The sequence below is a fragment of the Globicephala melas genome, chromosome 18, assembly GCF_963455315.2.
Source record: "Globicephala melas chromosome 18, mGloMel1.2, whole genome shotgun sequence".
Lineage (NCBI taxonomy): Eukaryota > Metazoa > Chordata > Mammalia > Artiodactyla > Delphinidae > Globicephala > Globicephala melas.
This window is the reverse complement of record NC_083331.1, coordinates 174,020-196,340: the sequence shown is the minus strand read 5'-3', so window position 1 is coordinate 196,340 and position 22,321 is coordinate 174,020. Positions and strand designations below refer to the sequence as shown.

The 22,321-nt window shown below is 38.3% G+C and overlaps 1 protein-coding gene across 7 annotated transcripts in view; it reads right to left on the bottom strand.

The window, feature by feature from the left end:
* RNF17 (ring finger protein 17) overlaps positions 1-22,321 on the bottom strand; it is a 124,368-nt gene that overhangs the window by 31,002 nt on the left and 71,045 nt on the right. For all 7 annotated transcript variants that reach the window (XM_060287744.1, XM_060287743.1, XM_060287745.1 and 4 more), the window contains 4 exons: positions 9,706-9,808; positions 8,370-8,485; positions 6,429-6,718; positions 4,970-5,133 (listed from right to left, as the gene is read on the bottom strand). In XM_060287744.1, coding sequence (XP_060143727.1) covers positions 4,970-5,133; positions 6,429-6,718; positions 8,370-8,485; positions 9,706-9,808 — 673 coding nt within the window. The remainder of the gene's footprint in view (positions 1-4,969; positions 5,134-6,428; positions 6,719-8,369; positions 8,486-9,705; positions 9,809-22,321) is intronic.

Genomic DNA, 22,321 nt, shown 5'->3' with positions numbered 1-22,321 from the left:
GTACGTGGTCTAGTCCATCTAGGTTATCCAATGTGTGGGTATACTTGTTCACAGTATTCCTTTATCTTTCAGTGTTCATTAAATCTGTATTGATATCCCTTTTATTTCTGATATTAGTAATTTGTGTCGTTTTTCTTTTTTTTTTTCTTGGCTAGCCAGGCCAGAGGGTTATCGATTTTATCAAACTTTTCAACGAACCAACTTTAAATCTCATTAATTTTTTTCCCTTGAATTCCTGTTTTCAGGGATTCACAGATTTCAGCTCTACCTGGTCAGGAGCTCTTACTATTTCTTTTCTTCTGCTTACTTTGGCTTTTTTTTTCTTTTTCTAATTTTCTAAGGTAGAAACATAGATAACTGATTTTAGACTTTCCTTCTTTTATTATATATGTGTGTGTGTGTGTGTGTGTGCGCGCGCGTGTGTGCATTCAATGCAATGAATTTTCCCCTCAGAACTGCTTTAGCTGCATCTCATAAATTTTGTAAGTTATTTTCATTTAGTTCAAAATATTTTAATATTTCTCTTGAGATTTCTTCTTTGACCCATGAGTTATTTAGAAGTTTGCTGTTAAATCTCCATGCATTTTGGGATTTTCCAGTTGTCTTTCTCTTACTGATTTCTAGTTTAACTCTATTGTGGTCTGACAGCAAACACTGATTCCTATTCTTTTAAATTTAAGGTGTGTTTTACAGCCCAGAATGTGGTCTATCTTGGTGAATATTCCATGTGAGCTTAACAATGTGTATCTTGCTGTTGTTGGAGGAATAATTCTATAGATGCTAATTATATGCAGTTGATGATGTTGTTGCTGAATTCAGTTATGTCCTTACTGATTTTCTGCCAGTTGGATCTGTCCATTTCTGATTTGGGGGGGGTGTTGGAAGTCTCCAACTATGATAGTGGATACACCTATTTCTCCTTGCAGTTCTACTAGTTTTTGCCTCACGTAGTTTGACTCTCTGTTCTTAGGGCCATGTTAAGAATTTATTAAGACATTCAGAATTTTATGTCTTCTTGGAAAACTGACCCTTTTTCATTATGTAATGCCCTTTTTCCTTGATAACCTTCCTTGCTTTGAATCTGTTCTGAAATCATTATAGCTACTCTTTTTTTTTTTTTTTTGTGGTACACGGGCCTCTCACTGTTGTGGCCTCTCCCGTTGCGGAGCACAGGCTCTGGACGCGCAGGCTCAGCGGCCATGGCTCACGGACCCAGCCGCTCCGCAGCATGTGGGATCCTCCCGGACTGGGGCACGAACCTGTGTCCCCTGCATCGGCAGGCGGACTCTCAACCACTGCGCCACCAGGGAAGCCCTATAATCTATTTTGAGTTAATTTGTGTGTACTGTTTAAGACAGTGGTCTAGTTTCATTCTTTTGCATGTGGCTGTCCAGTTTTCCCAACACCATTTATTGAAGAGACTGTCCTATCCCCATTGTATATTCTTGGCTTTGTCATAAATTAATTGTTCACATGTGCATAGGTTTATTTCTAGGCTGTCTATTCTATTCCACTGATCTATGCATCTTTTTTTTATGCCAATATCATACTGTTTTGTAGTTTTTTCTTGATAGCCAGATATGTACTGTGTAAAAGGAACTGCTATAAATGGGCCTTCAGTAATGTGGTAGGAAGGTGTGGCGGGAGGGGAAATGTTCTATAGTCTTATGATTACGTCTCAGTCTTTCACTGAGACTATGCTTTCAGACTGTGAACTTCACAAGTGTTTCTCAGTTTTTTGCTCTACTCCCTAAAGTGGGAAAGGATTATATAGTGAGCTGGAGTTGGGTCTTTTTCCCATGTGGAAAGCTAGAGTTAACTGGAATTGGGTAATTTCCTTTCCCCCAGGTTAATTAGGCTCTGGTAATACCCCAGATGCTTAGGCCCTGCTTAACTACTGTCTCCTGAGTGCAGGCCTTATTAAGAAAAACAGAATGCTCTAGCATATTTCAAAATGGTTCCTTTTCTCCTTCCTCTGCTGGAAGCATCTCTGATATTTATGTGAGAACCTGGTCAAGCTCTTGGAGATAAATCTCACAGAACCGTGTGGAACCTTCTGATGACTGGGTTCCCTGGAGTTTTTGCCTCTCAGAGTTGTCTACACTAAATTCCAGCAATTCTTGGGAATTCCCTGGCAGTCCAATGGTTAAGACTCTAGGCTCTCACTGCCGAGGGCCCGGGTTCAACCCCAGTTGGGGAACTAAGATCCCATAAGCCATGTGGTGCAGCAAAAAAAAAAAAAAAAAAAAAAAAATTCCAGCAATTCTTCCATTAGAGTTCTGGTCGTCAGTCTCTGCTCCCATAAGCTGTGACTCCCTATATTCACCTGACTCTCTAACTGTTGGGGCAGTGGTTTGCCCTTTGTACTCCCTCTCTTACAGATACAAGAAGAGTTACAGATTTTTCAGTTTGTTCAGCTTTTTACTTGCTGTTAGGATGGTGTGGCAACTTCAAAGCTTCTTAAATGTGGAACCAGAAACTAGAAGTCCTCAACAGTCCATTTTTAAAAATGCTTTATTTAATTTTGATTATTCAGTTTCTAAATTGTTTCAAGAATAAGGAATGTCAATAAGTTACTTCTGTTACCCCAACTTAATGAAATGAACATATCACTGTTTAATTGGGCTGTTTTGGCAGTCAGCATTAAAAAAATGAAATAGAATTGAATAAAAATTATCTGAGTACTTCACAGGTAGTTAGGGTACGTACAGTTACATGTAATGTCTATTTCTTAATGTGGATCACAGGATAACCTTGAAAGATATCAGGTTAAGGAATGAAAAATTTATTGTGTATACTTGAAATGCATAGGAAAATAATTAAAAATGATGATTAAAATATCAAAATACTCTCAAATTTAAAAAAGAGATATTAGAAAGTATGAAAAAAATATAGTTCACCACTATCTTATTTGGATCCTATATATGTAAAGATTATGAATTTAATAACTTAATGAAAATTGAATTTCAATTTACTCTTAGATTAAAAAAGTTATCTGAACAATTCAAATGTATGTGAAAATAGACTCATTTGCATATAAACACATGAATCTGTTGAGTATCCATATACCTAAATAGTAACCCAAAATTTGAAACCATCGTACTTCTATTAAAAACCTATGAAGGGGCTTCCCTGGTGGCGCAGTGGTTGAGAGTCCGCCTGCCGATGTCGGGGACACAGGTTCGTGCCCCAGTCTGGGAAGATCCCACATGCCATGGAGCGGCTGGGCCCGTGAGCCATGGCCGCTGAGCTTGTGCGTCCGGAGCCTGTGCTCCGCAACAGGAGAGACCACGACGGTGAGAGGCCCGCGTACCGCCAAAAAAAAAAAAATCTATGAAGGGCTTCCATGGTGGCGCAGTGGTTGAGAATCCACCTGCCGATGCAGGGGACATGGGTTCAGTCCCTGGTCTGGGAAGATCCCACATGCTGCAGAGCAACTAAGCCCCGTGCGCTACAACTACTGAGCCTGTGCTCTAGAGACCACGAGCCACAACTACTGAGCCTGCGTGCTGCAATTACTGAAGCCCACGCGCCTAGAGCCTGTGTTCTGCAACAAGAGAAGCCACCACAGTAAGAAGCCCGCACACCTCAACAAAGAGTAGTCCCCACTCGCGGCCAACTAGAGAAACCCCATGTGCAGCAACAAAGACCCGACACAGCCAAAAATAAATAAATTGAATAAATAAAATTTTTTTTAAAAACCTATGAAAATAAATAAATGTATATGTATAACTAAATCACTTTGCTGTATACCTGAAGCTAACACAACATTGTAAATCAACTATACTGCAATAAAAATTTTAAAAAATAAAAATAAAAGATACCTTCCAGGAAAAAAACCCACAAAACCCTGTAAAGTCTGTATTCCAGCACAAAAAGCACAAGGCTTAGATCAGAAATTTTGGAATCAGATGCTTAGATATGAATTCTAGTACCACCACCCACTGACATGTTGACCTCAGACACATCACTGAACATAAATTTCAATTTTCTTACTGGTAAAATGGGAATAGTAATCTACATCTATGATAGTTGGAAACGAATAAGAAAATACAAACACGCATATGTGAAAAAAGCTTAGAAACCTGAAGTGCTACGTTATTGTCAGGTATCATCATCAAATAGATAATAATCTCCTGTTCAAGTATTAACAAAAGACTTTTCTTCTTAATTTTCCCTCCCCTCCTAAAACCAAAATCTTCACAGGCTGAATGTCTCTTGATTTCATTGCTATACTTAAAGTACAATGTAAATGGAGGCATTTTCCATCTATATTTTTATATACACATATTTTCAAAGTACAGTTGACCCTTGAACAACACGGGTTTAAACTATGAGGGTCCACTTCCACATGGATTTTTTTCAGTAAAAACCTACTACAGCACTACATGATCGACAGCTGACTGAATCCGCGACACAGAACCGTGGACTTGGAAGAATGATATAAATTATACTCAGGTCAGCTACAGAGAGTGTCGTCTCCCCAGCCCTAGTGCTGTTCAAGGGTCAACTGTATGCAGCTCTTTCTGAAGATTTTAGATGAAACTCAAGTACTATTCTTAGTATTCCGGAAAGAGTAAATTAACCCTAATGTGAAAGGGTAAACTAGGGGGTCCCGTAAACAAATTTACTAAGGAGATATAGAATATACTGGAAAATAAGTTGTTTTATTTAGCACCATGCACACAAATAAGGCTGCCAATCACAAATAAGTGGTACCATTAAAGTTTCAGTGGTAAAAATCCCTATCTGGAAATATTCTTTTGTTATTCAGGTTAATAAATATACTTGAAAATAAAAAGAGGAATTCTTATTACAAATAAATATATAATGCATCTAAGTGATTCTCCTACATGAATGAACTCATTAAAAGATGTTTTAATCAAAATTTCATGTATCTGAACTTGAAAGACCTCTTAATGTTATAGCACTTAGCCTTAAAATAGTCACAAAAGAATTTCAGACTCACCCTGATAGTGCCGCCAATGACTTCCATTACTTTGCCTCGATACCACAAAGTATCTGACCCCCTTACTGCACAAGCTTCTCCCTTTCTCCAGAAATAAGGCTCCAAAAGACCAAGGCATTTTAAATTACTCTGAATTTCATTCATCATTTTTATTAGTTCAAATTCTGAAGAAATTATTAAAAATAGAAAGCATTTAGGAAAAATTCCCTACCATTTTCAAATGAAGTCATCATCAAACTTTAGTAACTTCATCACTTAGATAACATTAAAAGGAATTAAAAATCACTCCCCACATAATAGAGCTTTAATAAAAATCTAATTTAGTCAATAGCTTCAATATGTTTCGAAACATACTACTGACTAACAACATGTAAATTATTATTCTGATCTATGGTTACAAACACAAGCATTATCTTGGAAGTGCAAGAATCATTAAAAGCTCTTTGTTATTTGATGCTTAGATACAGCATAGTGCTGTGGGTATAATATTAAAATTCTAATATTGCTACTTCCTGCTAACTGGCTCATTATTTCCACAGTAAATTTATATGCCCATAACTGATGCCAGAGAGGGCAAGCTCTGGTGTCAGTTCCTGTAACAGTTCTACTACTTTAGTTGCAAGCTCCTGGGCATAAGCCTCAGTCTGTTCTTCTGTAAACTGGGTGTGATAGTGCTAGCCCACATTATCAGTATTGCAGGAGATTGGAAGTAAGGCATCTGGCAACCAGTTCTAGCTATGATTATTTACACACGTCAAGCAAAGTTTCTGGATTAAGTACTGTTGCTACAAGTCTGAAACACTACTCACTTCTAGAATAGCCAATTACACAGATTTAGTCTGGTTTTCAAATTAAAAAACAGTATTTAGCAGATCAACACATGAGACAAAAATTTCAACAAATTCGTAGCCCCCATACCCCTATCCGTAGGTGGACTTACTATGAAGCTAATGGAGCTTAAGTCCCGTGAAAGCTAGAGCTGCTGTGAGTCATCAAGTGTCCTGGACACACTCAGGTTGTAGAAAGGAAGCGTTAGTACATAAGCTAAAGAGATCTCAGGAAGGACCTGAATCTCAAATGGCCCTGACTCTCCAGTCATTTGTTGTGACTTCTTTTCTCACTTTTAAATGAATATAAACATTTGTATTCTTTTTTCTTAGAGAGCCTCCAAACTTGTATAACTGGATAACCATGCTTATCTTAGGCCCAATGTTTATCCATTCCCAATGTCTCAATAAATGATTTTCATGTGCTAGGCATTGTGCAAAGCACTTTTCATGCATTATTTCATTCAAACCTCACAACAACTCAGTGAAAAAGAGGTTCAGAAAGGTTAAATATCTGCCCAAGGAATTTCAATCCATGTGTATTTTACTAGAGATATTCCCTTCCAATTAAAATTCTCTAGTAGTAAAAGCGACCACTTGTACAGAATACTGCATAATATGAAAGATCTTACCTGATAATTTAGGTACCACAAATATAGTTCCATCATCACCAATGCAGCTGACTACTGCCTCAAATACTTTCTGGTTAGGAATAGCTGGTGGTTTATAGCATCCAGTGGTTCTTGGTTCTAGAATTTTCTCCTTAAATTCAGACACCTCGTGTTCACTGAGAATATCAGCAGCTTTTTTGTCAGGGTCAGAGTTAATTTTAATACACTTAGTAACCACTGACTCTCCTTGTACCAGTGGGATTTCCAGAGACTTCTGGGATAATGAATGGTTGTTATGTAATTTATTAGTTCTGTAACATGCAAAAAAGAATATATCTAACCATGAGCAAATAAAAAAATTCTGGGAAAACAATATAAAAAATCCTTCAAATATACTTGAAGGATCAGTCTAGTCTAATTAATCTAGGATATCCTAGTCTAATCTGTTACATAAAAATGAGCATACTTTAAGTTATAACGAAAATTATTTTAAATTATGCATGAGCTTGATGATAATAAAGCAATATAATTTCACTTAAATGCATTAAATTACTATCCCATATTTACACGCTATTCTCTCTTAAAATCTATTAAGTATATCCCAAGTATCATACAATTAACTAGGTGTTATTGGGAAATACAACAGCTTCAAGCTGATTCTAGTTTAGCCCAAAGACAGATCATACATGTGGCAAGTTATCAACATTCATAAAATAATACAAAGATAATGAGTCCCTTAAAAAATACAGTTTTTCCATACTATTCAGATATTAAGTGTTAGTGGCAACACATGCTATATTCATTCATAATTGCTTTACTTCCTGTTATTCCCTTCCAATTAAAAAAAATGCCTATAAAAAACCCTAGAAGGAAATATTAACATTTTTATCTTAGAAAAATGATGGCAGATTTTTGTTTCTTCCACTTTCCTGTATTTTCTTTCTTTCAAAAGGAAATGAGCACTGATAAGATAATAGCTGCATAATTCCTCAACTAACACCGCTCCCTCATCACTCCCAGCCTTGAGGTAGTAGTTTTAGTGCCAGAAAAGTAGAAAAGAACATTAAATTAGTGGCAGATATTGTTAGTTAATATAAACTTGCCCAGCATTTTTCACTTTAACATTTCTTTCAGCGAGGAACTGTGTTAGCCTGAAGTCAGTGAATGCAGGACTAGATGCAGAGCCTGGCTAACTGCCAAGGCCCAGGCAGTGAAGTCAGCATCTACCACACCTGGCCAACTACCTCGGGTTCCGTATTATTTCTGATCTCTCATTCTCCTTCCATTTCATCAAGATTGGGGTCCTGATCCAAATAAGGTAAGGTATAATAATCTAAGATAAAAAAAAGAGATCTGGCCACGTATGGTAGAAGGTGACCACTTGGAACATGTATCTGCAATTCTAATATACCTCTACCTCTAGAAGGAAAAAGATAAAGAGGAAACTAGAGTTACAGTGATATCCTGATCCTTCTCCCCTTGGATCAAAGGTATTTAAACCCCAAATTTAGTATCTGAAAGGATCTTTACATGTAAATATTGTTCAATTACTTTTTTGGCTACCCATTTCTACTCATTTGCTACCTATATCACACAAATATATTTTGGTATATACCTACCAGAATTTCCAACATAAAGCTTAAACATTTCTGCTTAAGCAAATGAGGCCAAAGGGTTCAGATCTGGTACCCACTGTGTAATTCTCTTTTCCTTTAGTTTAAAATGTACTGATAAATGCCAGAGCAAAGGGGGAAGTATAAAAGCAAAAATGTCTAGGGATTTAAACATTTAGCAATTCTGAATGAATTTACTTCTAAGCTGGCTCCTCAGGATTAGGTTATAAATCATTTTTAAGAGCAAACAAGAGGCAATTCATGTCTGAGCACACACAGATACGAACATTTACACAGGCACATAAGAAGCCTCCATCACAAAATGCTTTTTTAAAAAAATAGTCTATACCTCGTTTCTCTCAAAGCCAAACCCCTTTTAATCAAATATTTGGAGACATCAACAAACCCTCCTTCTTTATCTCTGCAGAAAATTTTCACAGGCAATGGCCATGTTGTGTTGTTTTCCTGCAGTGATTTAAGAGCAGAGTAAATATGAGACACAAAAACGCAACTTCGTATAAACATTACACTTTTCACAGGTATTCCCTCCACATTTCTCCATGCCAGAAAGAAAAATTCCCAAACAAGTAATTTTGATATCGGAACATATCAGAGAGAAAACAGCATGGAAGACAGTCATCAGAGAAAGACAGTTGTTTTGTGAAGTCTATCAGGAAGACTTCACTGTCCAGGGGAAAAATACCAAGCGGAGGAGAAAAAAGGACGACTGAAAACTGTGTTTTCCATCCCAGATTGGGGAGGAGGAAAACATCCTCAATTACAAGTTCTCTATTCTCCTGAATTCTTTGTAACTATAGAACTAAAATATATTTTCACAGGTGTGCCTTTCTTCTGCTGTGAAAAGCCAAAGAAAGAACTACAAAACATATATTCTGTTTTATACGTTATTATAAAAATGGGGGAAGTACACAAAGAAAAAATTAACATGGAAAGACTTACAAGAAAATTCTAATCATTAATGCAATAAAATGTATCAAATTAGAAAAAAGTTAAGGAGACAAGGAATATTTCTTAGTGTTCTGAAAGGACATGTCCTATATATGTATCCTCTTCTCAAATCGGCACTCATACAAACACCTTTTATGATGTACAGTTAATATGATTTCACTAGAAGCCTAACTACCAATTCGTAAAGAATATCAAAGGCTTCAGAACTGCACTCTAGCATACATACCTTCTGGTTTTTAATATGCAAATTATCAACTCAAGAATATTAGTTTAGAAATGTTTTGATTCACTCATATAATCATTTACAGTACGTATCTATTATGAAACAGGCGTTACAGTGTTTTTTATTGGCCAGGTCGTGTGGCTTGCAGGATCTTAGTTCCCCAACCAAGAACAGAACCTGGGCCCTTGGCAGTGAAAGCATGAAGTGCTAACCACTGGACTGCCAGCGAATTCCCAAACAGGCGTGATAACTTGAAGACCAAAAAAAATGATGCAAAAAAAATATCCAAATAGGGAATTCCTTGACAGTTCAGTGGTTAGGACTCCACGCTTCCACTACAGGGGGCACAGGTTCGATCCCTGGTTGGGGAACTAAGATCCCACATGCCACGCAGCCAAAAAAAAAAATCCGAATAGCTTACTATTATTTTCTCAACAAAATAAATGCTTTTGTAGAAAATGTCAATGAAATAACCAGTACACATCTACTGTACCTGTTCACACACTTGTATGACGATGGTTGCTACGGCTCCAGTGAGGTAAAACGAGAGACAGTCACAGGCTGTTGCTGTCCATTTGTCACTCCCACCAGCTGGTCTAAAACAAAAAATGACAACTTGTTTTATAACAAATAGCATAGGATATAGAAACATAAAAGAACCATCATATAAAAATATATTTCAACCAACTACATATGTAGTGAGAAGTCAATTTAAACATGGCTTTGTATTATTCTCACAATTTTCTTCCCCATTTTCATAGCCTTTTATTCATCCCTCTATTCTAGCTACGGCCCAAATTACATGCTAAGTTATTTATGTACATCTGTTCTGAAGCTACACTGAGAACTCTTAAAAAAGTAGATGTGTTTTAAGTTTTTTAAAGCTAGTATATACATTTCATATATGCTAACTACACTATAAACTCAGAGAGCAGGGATGGTGTATTTTGTGTTATGTGTACACACATTTGATTCTTGAACGATGTGGGGGTTAGGGGTGCTGACCCCCCGTGCAGTCAGAAACCTGTGTGTAACTTCACAATTGGCCCTGCATATCTGTAGTTCTGCATCCAGATACAACCAACCACGGACATGTAGTGCCATAGTATGTATTTACCATTTATGTATAAGAGGACCCGTGCAGTTCAAACCTGAGTTAAGGGTCATCTGTATATTATGTGTTGTATGTGTTATGTCCATCATATCTCCAATGCCTAGCATAGTGCCCAGCTCACAGAAGGCACACCAAAAATATTTAATGGAAATACAAACAGTCCCTTTGTAATGATGATTTCTCTGCCCAAATATTTTTGGAAGATTTTTTCTGGAATTTAAAGCTAATTTGTATTACTACCCATGAATATTAGCCTCAATTATTTTTAGAAAATTTATTTTTAATAATCATGGTAAAAAGTGTTCAATAAATATTTGACAAATCAATGAAGAGCAGAGTATCAACTTCATCATCTATTTTCGTTTGCAAAGTCGAAACTGAGTGACTTTAGATGTTTCTAACCATCAAATCCACCCCCAAAGAATAAAGAACTAGTACCACTAAAGAGATTATAAGTAAATACTGCAGGCTCTGAAGGCTCTCTAGAAAAGGCTTCTAGATGTGGAGTTTCATTAGCGCTGCCCCATCCTCTGAGTAAATAAGCAATGTGGCCAATCTTTTCACACTGAATGGTTTATGTGAGTGAACTAAAGAAATCAACTGTGGGGCTTCCCTGGTGGCACAGTGGTTGAGAGTCCGCCTGCTGATGCAGGGGACACAGGTTCGTGCCCCGGTCCGGGAGGATCCTACATGCCGCGGAGCGGCTAGGCCCATGAGCCATGGCTGCTGAGCCTGCGCTCCGCAACAGGAGAGGCCACAACAGTGAGAGGCCCGCGTACCGCCAAAAAAAAAAAAAAAAAAGAAAAAGAAATCAACTGTATATGTAGTTTGACCAAATAGGATTTAGTAAAACTATTTATTAAGAAGCCCAAACAGTGTTTCTATGAGCTAAGAAGCTTATATTATCAGTGACGCCTTGAATTAGTTATCGTTTTTTATTTATAATAAATAAATAATAATTATTATTATTAGCATACAAGCATCATTAAGGTTTTCCTATGATTTATTAAGAATACACACTTTAAAATATTACCTTTTGAACATCTGAAAGTATTCACAACATTTCAAAAAATCTATGGCATGTATCCATAAAACTTTGTGTTTCAGTTGAGAAAGATAAAAAAGTTCTGGAGATGGACAGTGGTAAAGGTTCCATTACTTAAAGCCATGGAACTGTACACTTAAAAATGATAAATTTTATGTTAATGTATATTTTACCACAATAAAAAGAAATCTATAAAAAAGATTTCTCAGAAGGGTAGTAAAGCATAGTGGTTAGAACTCTGGTTCCAGAATCAGAACTTTAATAATCCTAGTTCAACAGTTTGATGTATTACTCTGGATTATAAAATATTTAACCTCTTGAAGACTCAATTTCCTTATCTTTAAATAATACTTTTTATCTATAGCTTAAAGGTCTGCTGTGATAATTAAGTAAAATAATGCCTGTTAAGGCAATTAATACAGGGTCTAGACATGCTTAAGGTTAGCTATTATTAGACTCCTGAAACAGTGGTATTCCATTACAGTCCATAAGACATAATTCAAGGTGTCAATAGGAATGCATTCTCTACAAGAGGGGTCCCCAGCCCCCAGGGTGTGGACTGGTCCACGGTCTGTTAGGAACCGGGCTGCACAGCAGGAGGTGAGTGGCGGGCGAGCAAGCAAAGTGTCATCTGCCGCTGCCCATCGCTCTCGTGTTACCACCTGAACCATCGCTCGCATTACCACCTGAAATATACCCCCCACTACACACCCCATCCATGGAAAAATTGTCTTCCATGAAACTGGTCCCTGGTGCCAAAAAGGTTGGGGACTGCTGCTCTACAATACTGGGTACAATTAAGGGACTGACAGAATTCTGTTCTATCAATGAACAGAGCCTCCACAACAAAGGGAAAAGGACAGCATCAAGATAGGGAGGAGAGACAGAGACACATTCTCGCCAAGGAAAGACCCACGCCCCAGCTGCAGCGATCCAGAATCAGGAGGGACCACAAAGGAGGGAGAGAGCTGAGCTCTACATGAGGCATGCCAACTGATACTGAGCAGGGCCCTGTAGGGCTCCTGGGCACAAAAACTTTGTGTCTCCCATTTTTTTGAGTATAGGAAATACCCTTCACTTGGCATCACGACCTCTAGATCCTGTACAGGACAGAGTCCCCGGAACACCTGGCTTTGAAAACCAATAGGAAATATGACCAGGAAAACTACAGAACTGCAGAGAACATGATGCTGAAAGCTCAGCTTCTCTGTACACTGGTGCTGAACTGAATCTTGGAGACAGAGTTTTGGGTGAAGTAGAAAAGGATAGCTTTATTACTTTGCCAAACAAAGGGGGAAACAGAGGGCTACTGCCTCGAAAAACTATGTGTTCCAACTTGGAGAGGACAGTGAGAAGTTTTATAGTAATGGTTCGGGGCTTTCCTGATGGTGCAGTGGTTAAGAATCCACCTGCCAATGCATGGGACACAGGTTCGAGCCCTGGTCCAGGAAGATCCCACATGCAGTGGAACAACTAAGCCCGTGTGCCACAACTACTAAGCCTGCGTTCTAGAGCCTGCGAGCCACAACTACTGAGCTCGTGTGCCACAACTACTGAAGCCCACACACCTAGAGCCCGTGCTCCACAACAAGAGAAGCCACAATGAGAAGTCTGTGCACTGCAACGAAGAGTAGCCCCTGCCCGCCACAACTAGAGAAAAGCCGACATGCAGCAATGAAGACCTGATGCAGCCCAAAAAAAAAAAAAAAAATCGTTCAAAGAAGGCGTGATCACATGGACATTCTTCTGATGGGTTGGTAGAGACATATGTCAGCGTCAGCATCATCAACCTTCACTGGTTCCAACTGGTCTGGGGTCTACATGCTTGTGGGCAGCATACTATCATTAATCGTTAACTTCTCCCACCTGGAGGGGGTTTCAGTATCTCCAAAACAGCTCAAAGATATTGTTGTTTATCCACTGATGGGGAACCAGGACCCTCCCCAAGGCTGCACTACTGTTTCTCTTGACTGTTTTTCCCTGGTCTCGCATCCCCTCCCTTCCCTAATTAACAACAGTTTGAATCTGCCCATTGGAACTCAGGTCATGGAGGCTGAATGAAAGCTATTTCCTGTAATCAAAGAAATGGGGGACACAGAAAGTCTTTGTGCCAGGGAGTCCCAGAGGGCCCTGCTTGGTAGTAAACAGAAAAACCTGCCCTTAAAGGGCCTGTGCCCAAACTCACTCAACCTAAAAACAAGTGCAAAAACACCAGATTGAAAAGGGCATGGGCCACACATGAAGAGGACCCACTTACTAAATCTTAAAGCGTTTGCTGGAGAGGGAGAAACCAGCTGGGATGCCCCCTAGGGACTGAGACACTAGCAGGAGCCTTTTTTTGTGATCTCAGGCTACCTTGCTACCACTAGCACTGAAATTCTCCCTCTAACCTATTAGCACTAACGGGTCTGCCCTGCTGAGAGTCCTGCCCACCCGAGCCTCAGCTGGGCCTCACAGCCATGCAAGCAACAGCCCTGCCCACCAGCACCCCACAGCAGCCGCTGCCCTGCCACAAGAGGAGGGCACACAGAGCCCACAGAGGGGACACCCCTTGAGTGCCAGGCTGTGGCCACCAGGCAGGATTGTACCCCTGAGTCCCACTGAGCATCTCCTAAGTAAGGCCACTCTTTCAAGACTGGAAGAGAGAGCTGATTTATCTAATACATATGAACAAACAGAGAATTAGGCAAAAAGAGGAGACAGAGGAATATGTTCCAACCAAAAAAACAGATTAAAACCTCAGAAAAAGAACTAAACAAAACAGAGATAAGCAACGGACCTGGTAAAGGCTGAAAAGTCATCATCATAAAGATGCTCACCAAACGCAGGAGAAGAATGGATGAACACCATGAGAACTTCAACAAAGAGACAGAAAATATAAGAAAGAACCAAACAGAAGTTGTAACTGAATGAAAAATGCCCTAGAGGGCTTCAACCGCACACAGGATGAAGACAAAGAGCGAATCAGCAGGCAGAAGACAAAGCAGTGGAACTCACCCAGACAGAGCAGCAAAATGGGAAAAAAAAAAAAAAAGTGAAGATAAGAAACTTTGGAGACAACAAGTGGAATAAATATTTGCATTATAGGAGACCCAGAAGATGAAGACAACAAAGAAAGAAAGAAAGGACCAGAAAAATTATTTGAAGAAATAGTGGCTAAAACTTCCCTAATCTGAGGAAGGAAACAGACACCCAGGTCCAGGAAGCCCAAGAGAGTTCTAATAAGATGAACCCAAAGGATCACATCAAGACACACTATAATTAAAATGGTAAAAGTTAAGGATAAAGAGAAAATCCTAAAAGCAGCAAGAGAAAAACAACTTGTTATGTACACGGGAATCCCCATGAGGCAATGAGCAAATTTTTCAGCAGCAACTTTAAAGGCCAGATGGGAGCGGCATGACTATTCAAAGTGCTGAAAGAAAAAAACTTCCAACTAAGAATTCTCTACCCAGCAATGTTTTCATTCAGAATTGAAGGAGAGATTAAGAGTTTCCCAGATAAGCAAAAGTTAAAGGAGTTTGTCATCACTAAACCAGCCCTACAAGAAATGTTAAAGGGATTTCTTTAAGCTGAAAAGAAATGGCACTAATTAATAATAAGAAAACATACAAAAGTAAAAATCTCACTGAAGATGGTATAACAAAAGTAGTGGATCAATCACTTATAAAGCTAGCATGAAGGTTAAAAGATAAAAGTAGTAAAATTAATCAGAAGAAAGTACACACACAGACTGAGAGTGAAGTTATAAAAAAAGAATTCCATGCAAATGGAAATAAAAAGAAAGCTGGAGTACCTATACTCATATCAGGCAAAAGAGACTTTAAAACAAAGATTGTAATAAAAGACAAAGAAGAGCATTACATAATGATAAAGGAGTCAATCCAGCAAGAAGATGTAACATTTATAAGTGTATATGCACCCAACACAGGAGCACCAAAATATATAAAGCAAACATTGACGGACTTAAAGGGAGAAATTGAAAGCAATACTATAAAGGTAAGGGACATTAACACCCCACTTGCACCAATGGATAGATCATCCAGACCAAAAACGTAAGGAAACAGCAGATTTAAATAACACGTTAGATCACATGGACTTAACAGATATATGCAGAACATTCCATCCAAAAGCAGCAGAATACACATTCTTCTCAAGTGCACATGTAACATACTCCAGGGTAGATGACATGTTAGTTTACAAAACACGTCTGAATAAATTCAGAAAAATGAAATCGTATCAAGCATCTTCTCCAACCACAATGGTATGAAACTATAAATCAATCACAAGGGAAAAAAATGGGGAAAACCACAAGAACGTGGAGATTAAACAACATGCTACTGCACACCCAATAGGTCACTGGAGAAATCAAATAGCTAGTGACAAATGAAAACAGAAATACAACATACCAAAAATCTACAAGACACAGCAAAAGCAGCTCCAAGAGGGAAGTTCACGGCAATTAGGCCTACCTCAAGAAACAAGAAAAATCTCAAACAAACCAACTTTACACCTAAAGGAACTAGAAAAAGAAGAATAAACAAAACCCAAAATTAGTAGCAGGGAGGAAATAATAAAGATCAGAGCAGAAATAAATGAAATAGAGACCCCCCCACCGCAAAAAAAACCCCAATAGAAATGGCCAACAAAACTAAGAACTGCCTCTTTGAAAAGATAAGCAAAATCAACAAAACTTTAGCTAGACTCACCAAGGAAAAAAAAGAGAGAAGACTCAAATAAATAAAATCAGAAATAAAAGAGGGGATGTTAACAACTGATACCACAGAAATACAAAGGATCATAAGAGACTATTAACAATTATATGCCAACAAAATGGACAACCTAGGAGAAATGGATAAATTTCTGGAACCACACAATCTTAGCAACTGAATCCTGAAGAAATAGTGAATAGACTCATTACTAGCAAGGGAATTGAAACAGTAATAAAAAAATCTCCCAACTAACAAAAGCCCAGGAGTAGACAACTTCACTGGTGAATTCTACCAAACATTCAAAGAAAAATGTTTTGAAGAATTCTCAAACTCTTCCAAAAAACTGAAGAGGAGAGAAACCTTCTGAACACATTTTATGAAGCCAGTATTTCCCTGACACCAAAACCATACAAGGACACCACAAGAAAAGAAAATTGCAGGTCAGTATTTCTGATGAACATAGGTGTAAAGATCGTCAACAAAATATTAGCAAACAATACATTAAAAGGGTCACATATCACGATCAAGTGGATTTATTCCAGCAGTGTAAGGATGGCTCAGCACCCACAAATTAATCAACGTGGTACATACAGTAACAGGATGAAGGATAAAACCATATAATCCATCTCAATAGATGCAGAAAAAGCATTTGACAAAATTTAACACGATTTATGATAAAAACTCTCAACAAAGTGGGTACAGGGAGAGTGTATTTCAACATAATAAAGGGCATATATGACAAACCCATAACTAACATCACACTCAATGGTGAGAAGCTGAAAGCTTTTCCTCTAAGATTAGGAACAAGACAAGGATGCCCACTCTCATCACTTTCATTCAACATAGTATTAGAAGTCCTAGAACAAGTAATTCTAAAATTTGTATGGAACCACAAAAGATCCCGAATGTCCAAAAAACAATCTAGAGAAAGAAGAACAAAGCTGGAGGTATCACACTCTCTGATTTCCAACTATACTACAAAGCTACAGTAATCAAAACAGTATGGTACTGGCACACGAGCAGACACATAAATCAATGAACATAATAGAGAGTTCAGTAATAAACCCACACATATATGGAAAATTATTTTATAACAAGGGAGCAAAGAACATACAATGGAGAAAGGATAGTCTCTTCAATAAATGGTGCTGGGAAAACTGAACAGCCACATGAAAAAGACCACTAGACCACTATCTTAAGCACAAAAATTAACCCCAAAAGAATTAAAGACTTGAATGTAAGAACTGAACTATAAAATTCCTAGAAGAAAACATAGGCAGTATCCTCACTAACCTCAGGCTTAGCAATTTCTGTGGATCTGATGCCAAAGGCAAGGGAAAGTAAATCAACAAATGGGACTGCATCAAACTAAAAAGCTTCTGCACAGCAAAGGAAACCACCATCAAAATGAAAAGGCAACTTACTGAATGAGAGAAGATATTCTGCAAATCACGTATCCAGTAAGGTGTTAATATCCAAAATTATAATGAACGTATACAACTCAACAACAAAAATCCCCAAACAGCCTCATTAAAAAATGGGCAGAGGATTTGAATAGACATTTTTCCAAAGAAGACATACAGATGGCCAACAAATATATGAAAAGATGTTCAACATCAGTAATTATTAAGAAAATGCAAATCAAAACCACAAGAAGGTATCACCTCACATCTGTTAGAATGCCTGTTATCAGAAAGACAACCAATAAAAAGTGTGGGCAAAGATGTGGAGAAAAGGGAACCTTCCTGCACTGTTGGTGGGAATGTAAATTGGTACAGCACTATTGGAAAACAGTATGGAGGTTCCTCAAAAAAATAACTACTATATAACCCAGCTATTCCACTTTTGGGTATTCACCAGAAGAACCTGAAAACACTAATTCAAAAAGATATCTAAGGGCTTCCCTGGTGGCGCAGTGGTTAAGAGTCCGCCTGCCGATGCAGGGGATGCGGGTTCGTGCCCTGGTCCGGGAAGATCCCACATGCCGCGGAGCAGCTGGGCCCGTGAGCCATGGCCGCTGAGCCTGCGCGTCCGGAGCCTGTTGCTCCGCAACGGGAGAGGCCGCAACAGTGACAGGCCCGCGTACCGCCAAAAAAAAAAAAAAAAAAAAAAGATATCTGCACCCCTATGTGAACTGCAGCACTATTTACAACAGCCAAGATATGGAAGCAACCTAAGGATCCATAAAATGGAATAATGGATAAAGGAGATGTGATATACACACAACTGAATACTACTCAGCCATAAAAAAAAAAATGCAATCTTGACATTTCTAACAACATGGATGAACCCTGAAGATATTATGCTAAATGAAATAAGCCAGACTGAGAAAGCCAAATACCACATGATTTCATTCATATGTGGAATCTAAAAAACCAACCAACAAACAAAAGAGAAACAAACTCATACATACAGAAATCATATTAGTGGTTACCAGAGGGGAAGGGAGTTGGGAGATGGGTGCAAAGGGTGAAGGGTGTCAATTATAACGGTGATGGATGGTAACTAGGCTTGTGGTGTGATCACTTTGCAGTGAATACAAATGTCAAATTATAATGCTGTACAGCTGAAACTTATATAATAAAAAATATCTGGTGAATTTACCTTTAAAAATTTTCAATTTGTTTTTCAATTATAGTTTTCAAACATATTCAAAAGCAAAGAGAATATAATAAATCTCATCTATCATTCAGCTTTGACAATTGTCAATACACGACCAATTCTATTTCATCATATTCCCATGTATTCACTCCCATCCCTGATTATTTTTTTTAATATTTATGTGTGTATGTATGTATGTATGTATGTATGTCTGAGCTGGGTCTTCGTTGCTGCACGAGGGCTTCTCTAGTTGCAGCGAGTGGGGGCTCTTTGTTGTGGTGCACGGGCTTCTCATTGCGATGGCTTCTCTTGTTGCAGAGCACGGGTAGTTGTTGCACGTGGGCTCAGTAGTTGTGGCTCACAGGCTCTAGAGCACAGGCTCAGTAGTTGTGGTACACGGGCTTAGCTACTCCGCAGCATGTGGGATCTTCCCGGACCAGGAATCGAACCCGTGTCCCTTGCATTGGCAGACAGATTCTTAACCACTGTGTCACCAGGGAAGCCCCTAATTATTTTTAAGTCCCAGATTTAACATTATTTCATTTGAAAATATTTTAGCTTGCATTTCCAAAACTAAATCTTTTTTTTTTTTTTTGCGGTACGCGGGCCTCTCACTGTTGTGGCCTCTCCCGTTGCGGAGTACAGGCTCCGGACGCGCAGGCTCAGCGGCCATGGCTCACGGGCCCAGCTGCTCTGCGGCATGTGGGATCTTCCCAGACCGGGGCACGAACCCGTGTCCCCTGCATCGGCAGGCGGACTCTCAACCACTGCGCCACCAGGGAAGCCCCCAAACTAAATCTTTTTAAATAAACACAACCACAGTACTGTTGTCACATTAAAAATTAATAATTTCTTAAGATCAACTATTCAGATGGTGTTTTTTTCCTGATGTTTCAAAACAGTCTGAATTGGTAAACAAAATCCATACATCATGAATGGGCAATATGTATCATTAGTGCCCCTTCCATCTCTTTCCCTTGTAATTTTCTGTTGGATAAACAGAGTTGGTTTGCAGTTTCAATGGTCTAAATTTAGCTGACTGCATTCTCATGGTGTTTAACATGTTCATCCATCTCTTGTATTTCCTTTAAATTCATAGTTAGGTCTAGAGTCTCGATCAGATTCAGGTTCGCCTATTTCTTTTTTCAGCAGTACTATTCAGAGATGGTGCTGTGTACTTCCCTCAGGAGGTACATAATGTCTGATTCTCTTTTGTGATGTTAGCAGCCACCAACAATCATGTCTAGATCCCTTAGTATATAAGAGTTGTAAAATGGTGGTATTCCAATGATATCATTCTTCCTTTGTTAGAAGGAATGCTTATAAAGAACAACTTTCCCTTACCACCTAATTGATATCTCAAGACACAGACTGTACAGGAAAAACAAATGCTCATTTCCCTTATTTACCAATTTTCAGAATAATGAACTAGTTCCCTAGAATCCTCTAAAAGTGATGTTTTTTTTAAAAAATCACTTTATGAATTTAGAGACTTAAACATATCAAATGCTTTGATACAACATAATAATCATCCTACTGCTGTTCAAACTGTCCCATCTTTGGTCAGTGGAAGTTTATTCAGGTTGGCTACTGAGTCCTGTTGTCATAATCTATCTATCCATCCATCTATTTATTTATAGCTTTCTTGCTTTTTGCTAGGTCAAGATATTCTAGGCTCACACTGTGTATTTCCTTCCCAAGACCTGGAATCAGACATTTTCCCAAAGAGCACTAAATTCTTTTAGTGGGAAATGGTATTTGGAGACCACAATTTGTGCACCAGCATGGCTCATTGCTACTGGGTCCTTCATGTTACAAGGCTAAATAACATGTTTTTTTATAATTAAAATACCTTATCAGTTTCTACTGATACTATGAATTCAAAATCAGGAGTACAAGGTAAATCAACCTTAATCTTACATTTTTCCCATCTAACAACCGTTCTTAATGATATGTAACATAATTACTATTTTGAATTATCCCACAAAACACACACAACAGTTTCAGTAACACTACAACCAACTTTGGGATTAATAAAAACAGCTGACTTGGGGGGGCAGTTATTTCTTGTCCTTAGGATATATTTTGGTAAGCACGTACAGTCAACTTACTGTGTTTTAAAGTCACTTGAGAAAGTTCCTCTCTGCGAGGCTATACCACCACCACATAGTTAATTTCATTTTACTATTTTTACTGATTTGTCTGCATAAAATATGAATGTTGTTCTAATGTTAAACTGATATTGTTAGTAACCTCTTTTCCCCAACTTATTTGAAGTACTTACTCTTAGTTAATACCAATGTGACAACAGGAGGTTGATTCAGCTTCTCACATATACTCTCCTTTCTCCCTCCATTCTTTGAAATTGTGGCTGATCTACTTTGCATTCTATACTGTTTTCCTAATAACTATCATTAAATCTTGGTTCTTTTGGTAAAATAAATGTAATGTTCACCACAATTCTTATGTCAAAATCTCTCTCGTTGGTTACCTAAAACTTGTTCTCTTACAGGGACCGTTCCTGGAAACAATATCCCCTGAGTGATGAAATCAGTATTTTGTGGTCTTTTTACCAATACCTGAAAGTCAGTTGGCTGGATATAAAACCCACAGCTTGCCATTTTCTTTTGAGTATTTTTAGAATGTTACTCTCTTACCTTCTGGCATAAAGTGTTGATGATGACAATGTTATTTTATATCTCTCGTGAATCAATGATTTTACTAGATAATCTCTCAGTGTTGGCATTCCTGAACCGATTTTCCAAGATAGGCAGTGCGCCTTTTCAATGTATTTTTTAAAGCAGTATTTTAGGGACACTTTTTTGAATTGGGTTTTTAGTATTTGTTTTGATCTATTTCTTTTAGTCTTGTTCTTTGACATTCCTATTACATGTATATTAGGTCTCCGTCTAGGTATCTTTTGTTTTCTTTTAAATCCTTTGGATTTTTAAATTAAAAACATCTGCCCTTCTTTTGATCTTGTGTTTCTTTTTTTAAACATTTATTTAAATTTATTTGTTTACTTATTTATTTATTTTTGGCTGCGTTGGCTCTTTGTTGCTGCACGTAGGCTTTCTCTAGTTGCAGTCAGCAGGGGCTACTCTGTTGCGGTGTGCAGGCTTCTCACTGTGGTGGCTTCTCTTGTTGCGGAGCACGGGCTCTAGGCATGCAGGCTTCAGTAGTTGTGGCATGCGGACTCAGTAGTCGTGGCTTGTGGGCTCTAGAATGCAGGCTCGGTAGTTGTGGCGCACAGGCTTAGTTGCTCTGCAGCATGTAGGATCTTCCCGGACCAGGGATCGAACCCGTGTCCCCAGCATTGGCAGCTGGATTCTTAACCACTGTGCCACCAGGGAAGTCCCTTGTATTTCTCTTTAAGACATTTTCTATTACTTATTTGCTTTGTGTTTTTTCCAGTTTAGTCTACATTCTGATATGATTTTCTTTTCCTTCCTGAGTGCTATCATCTCTTTTCAAATCTTCGTTTTTCTGTAATCAATCTTATTTGAGTTTTTCTAGTTCTATTTTATGTTGTTCTTCACAGTGTCTATCATTTTCTAAATTTTTTAGTTTACTTTGAAATACTACTGCTTTGTAAGCCTGTCTTTTTCGTGGATTCCATTGCCTCTAGGGATATTAT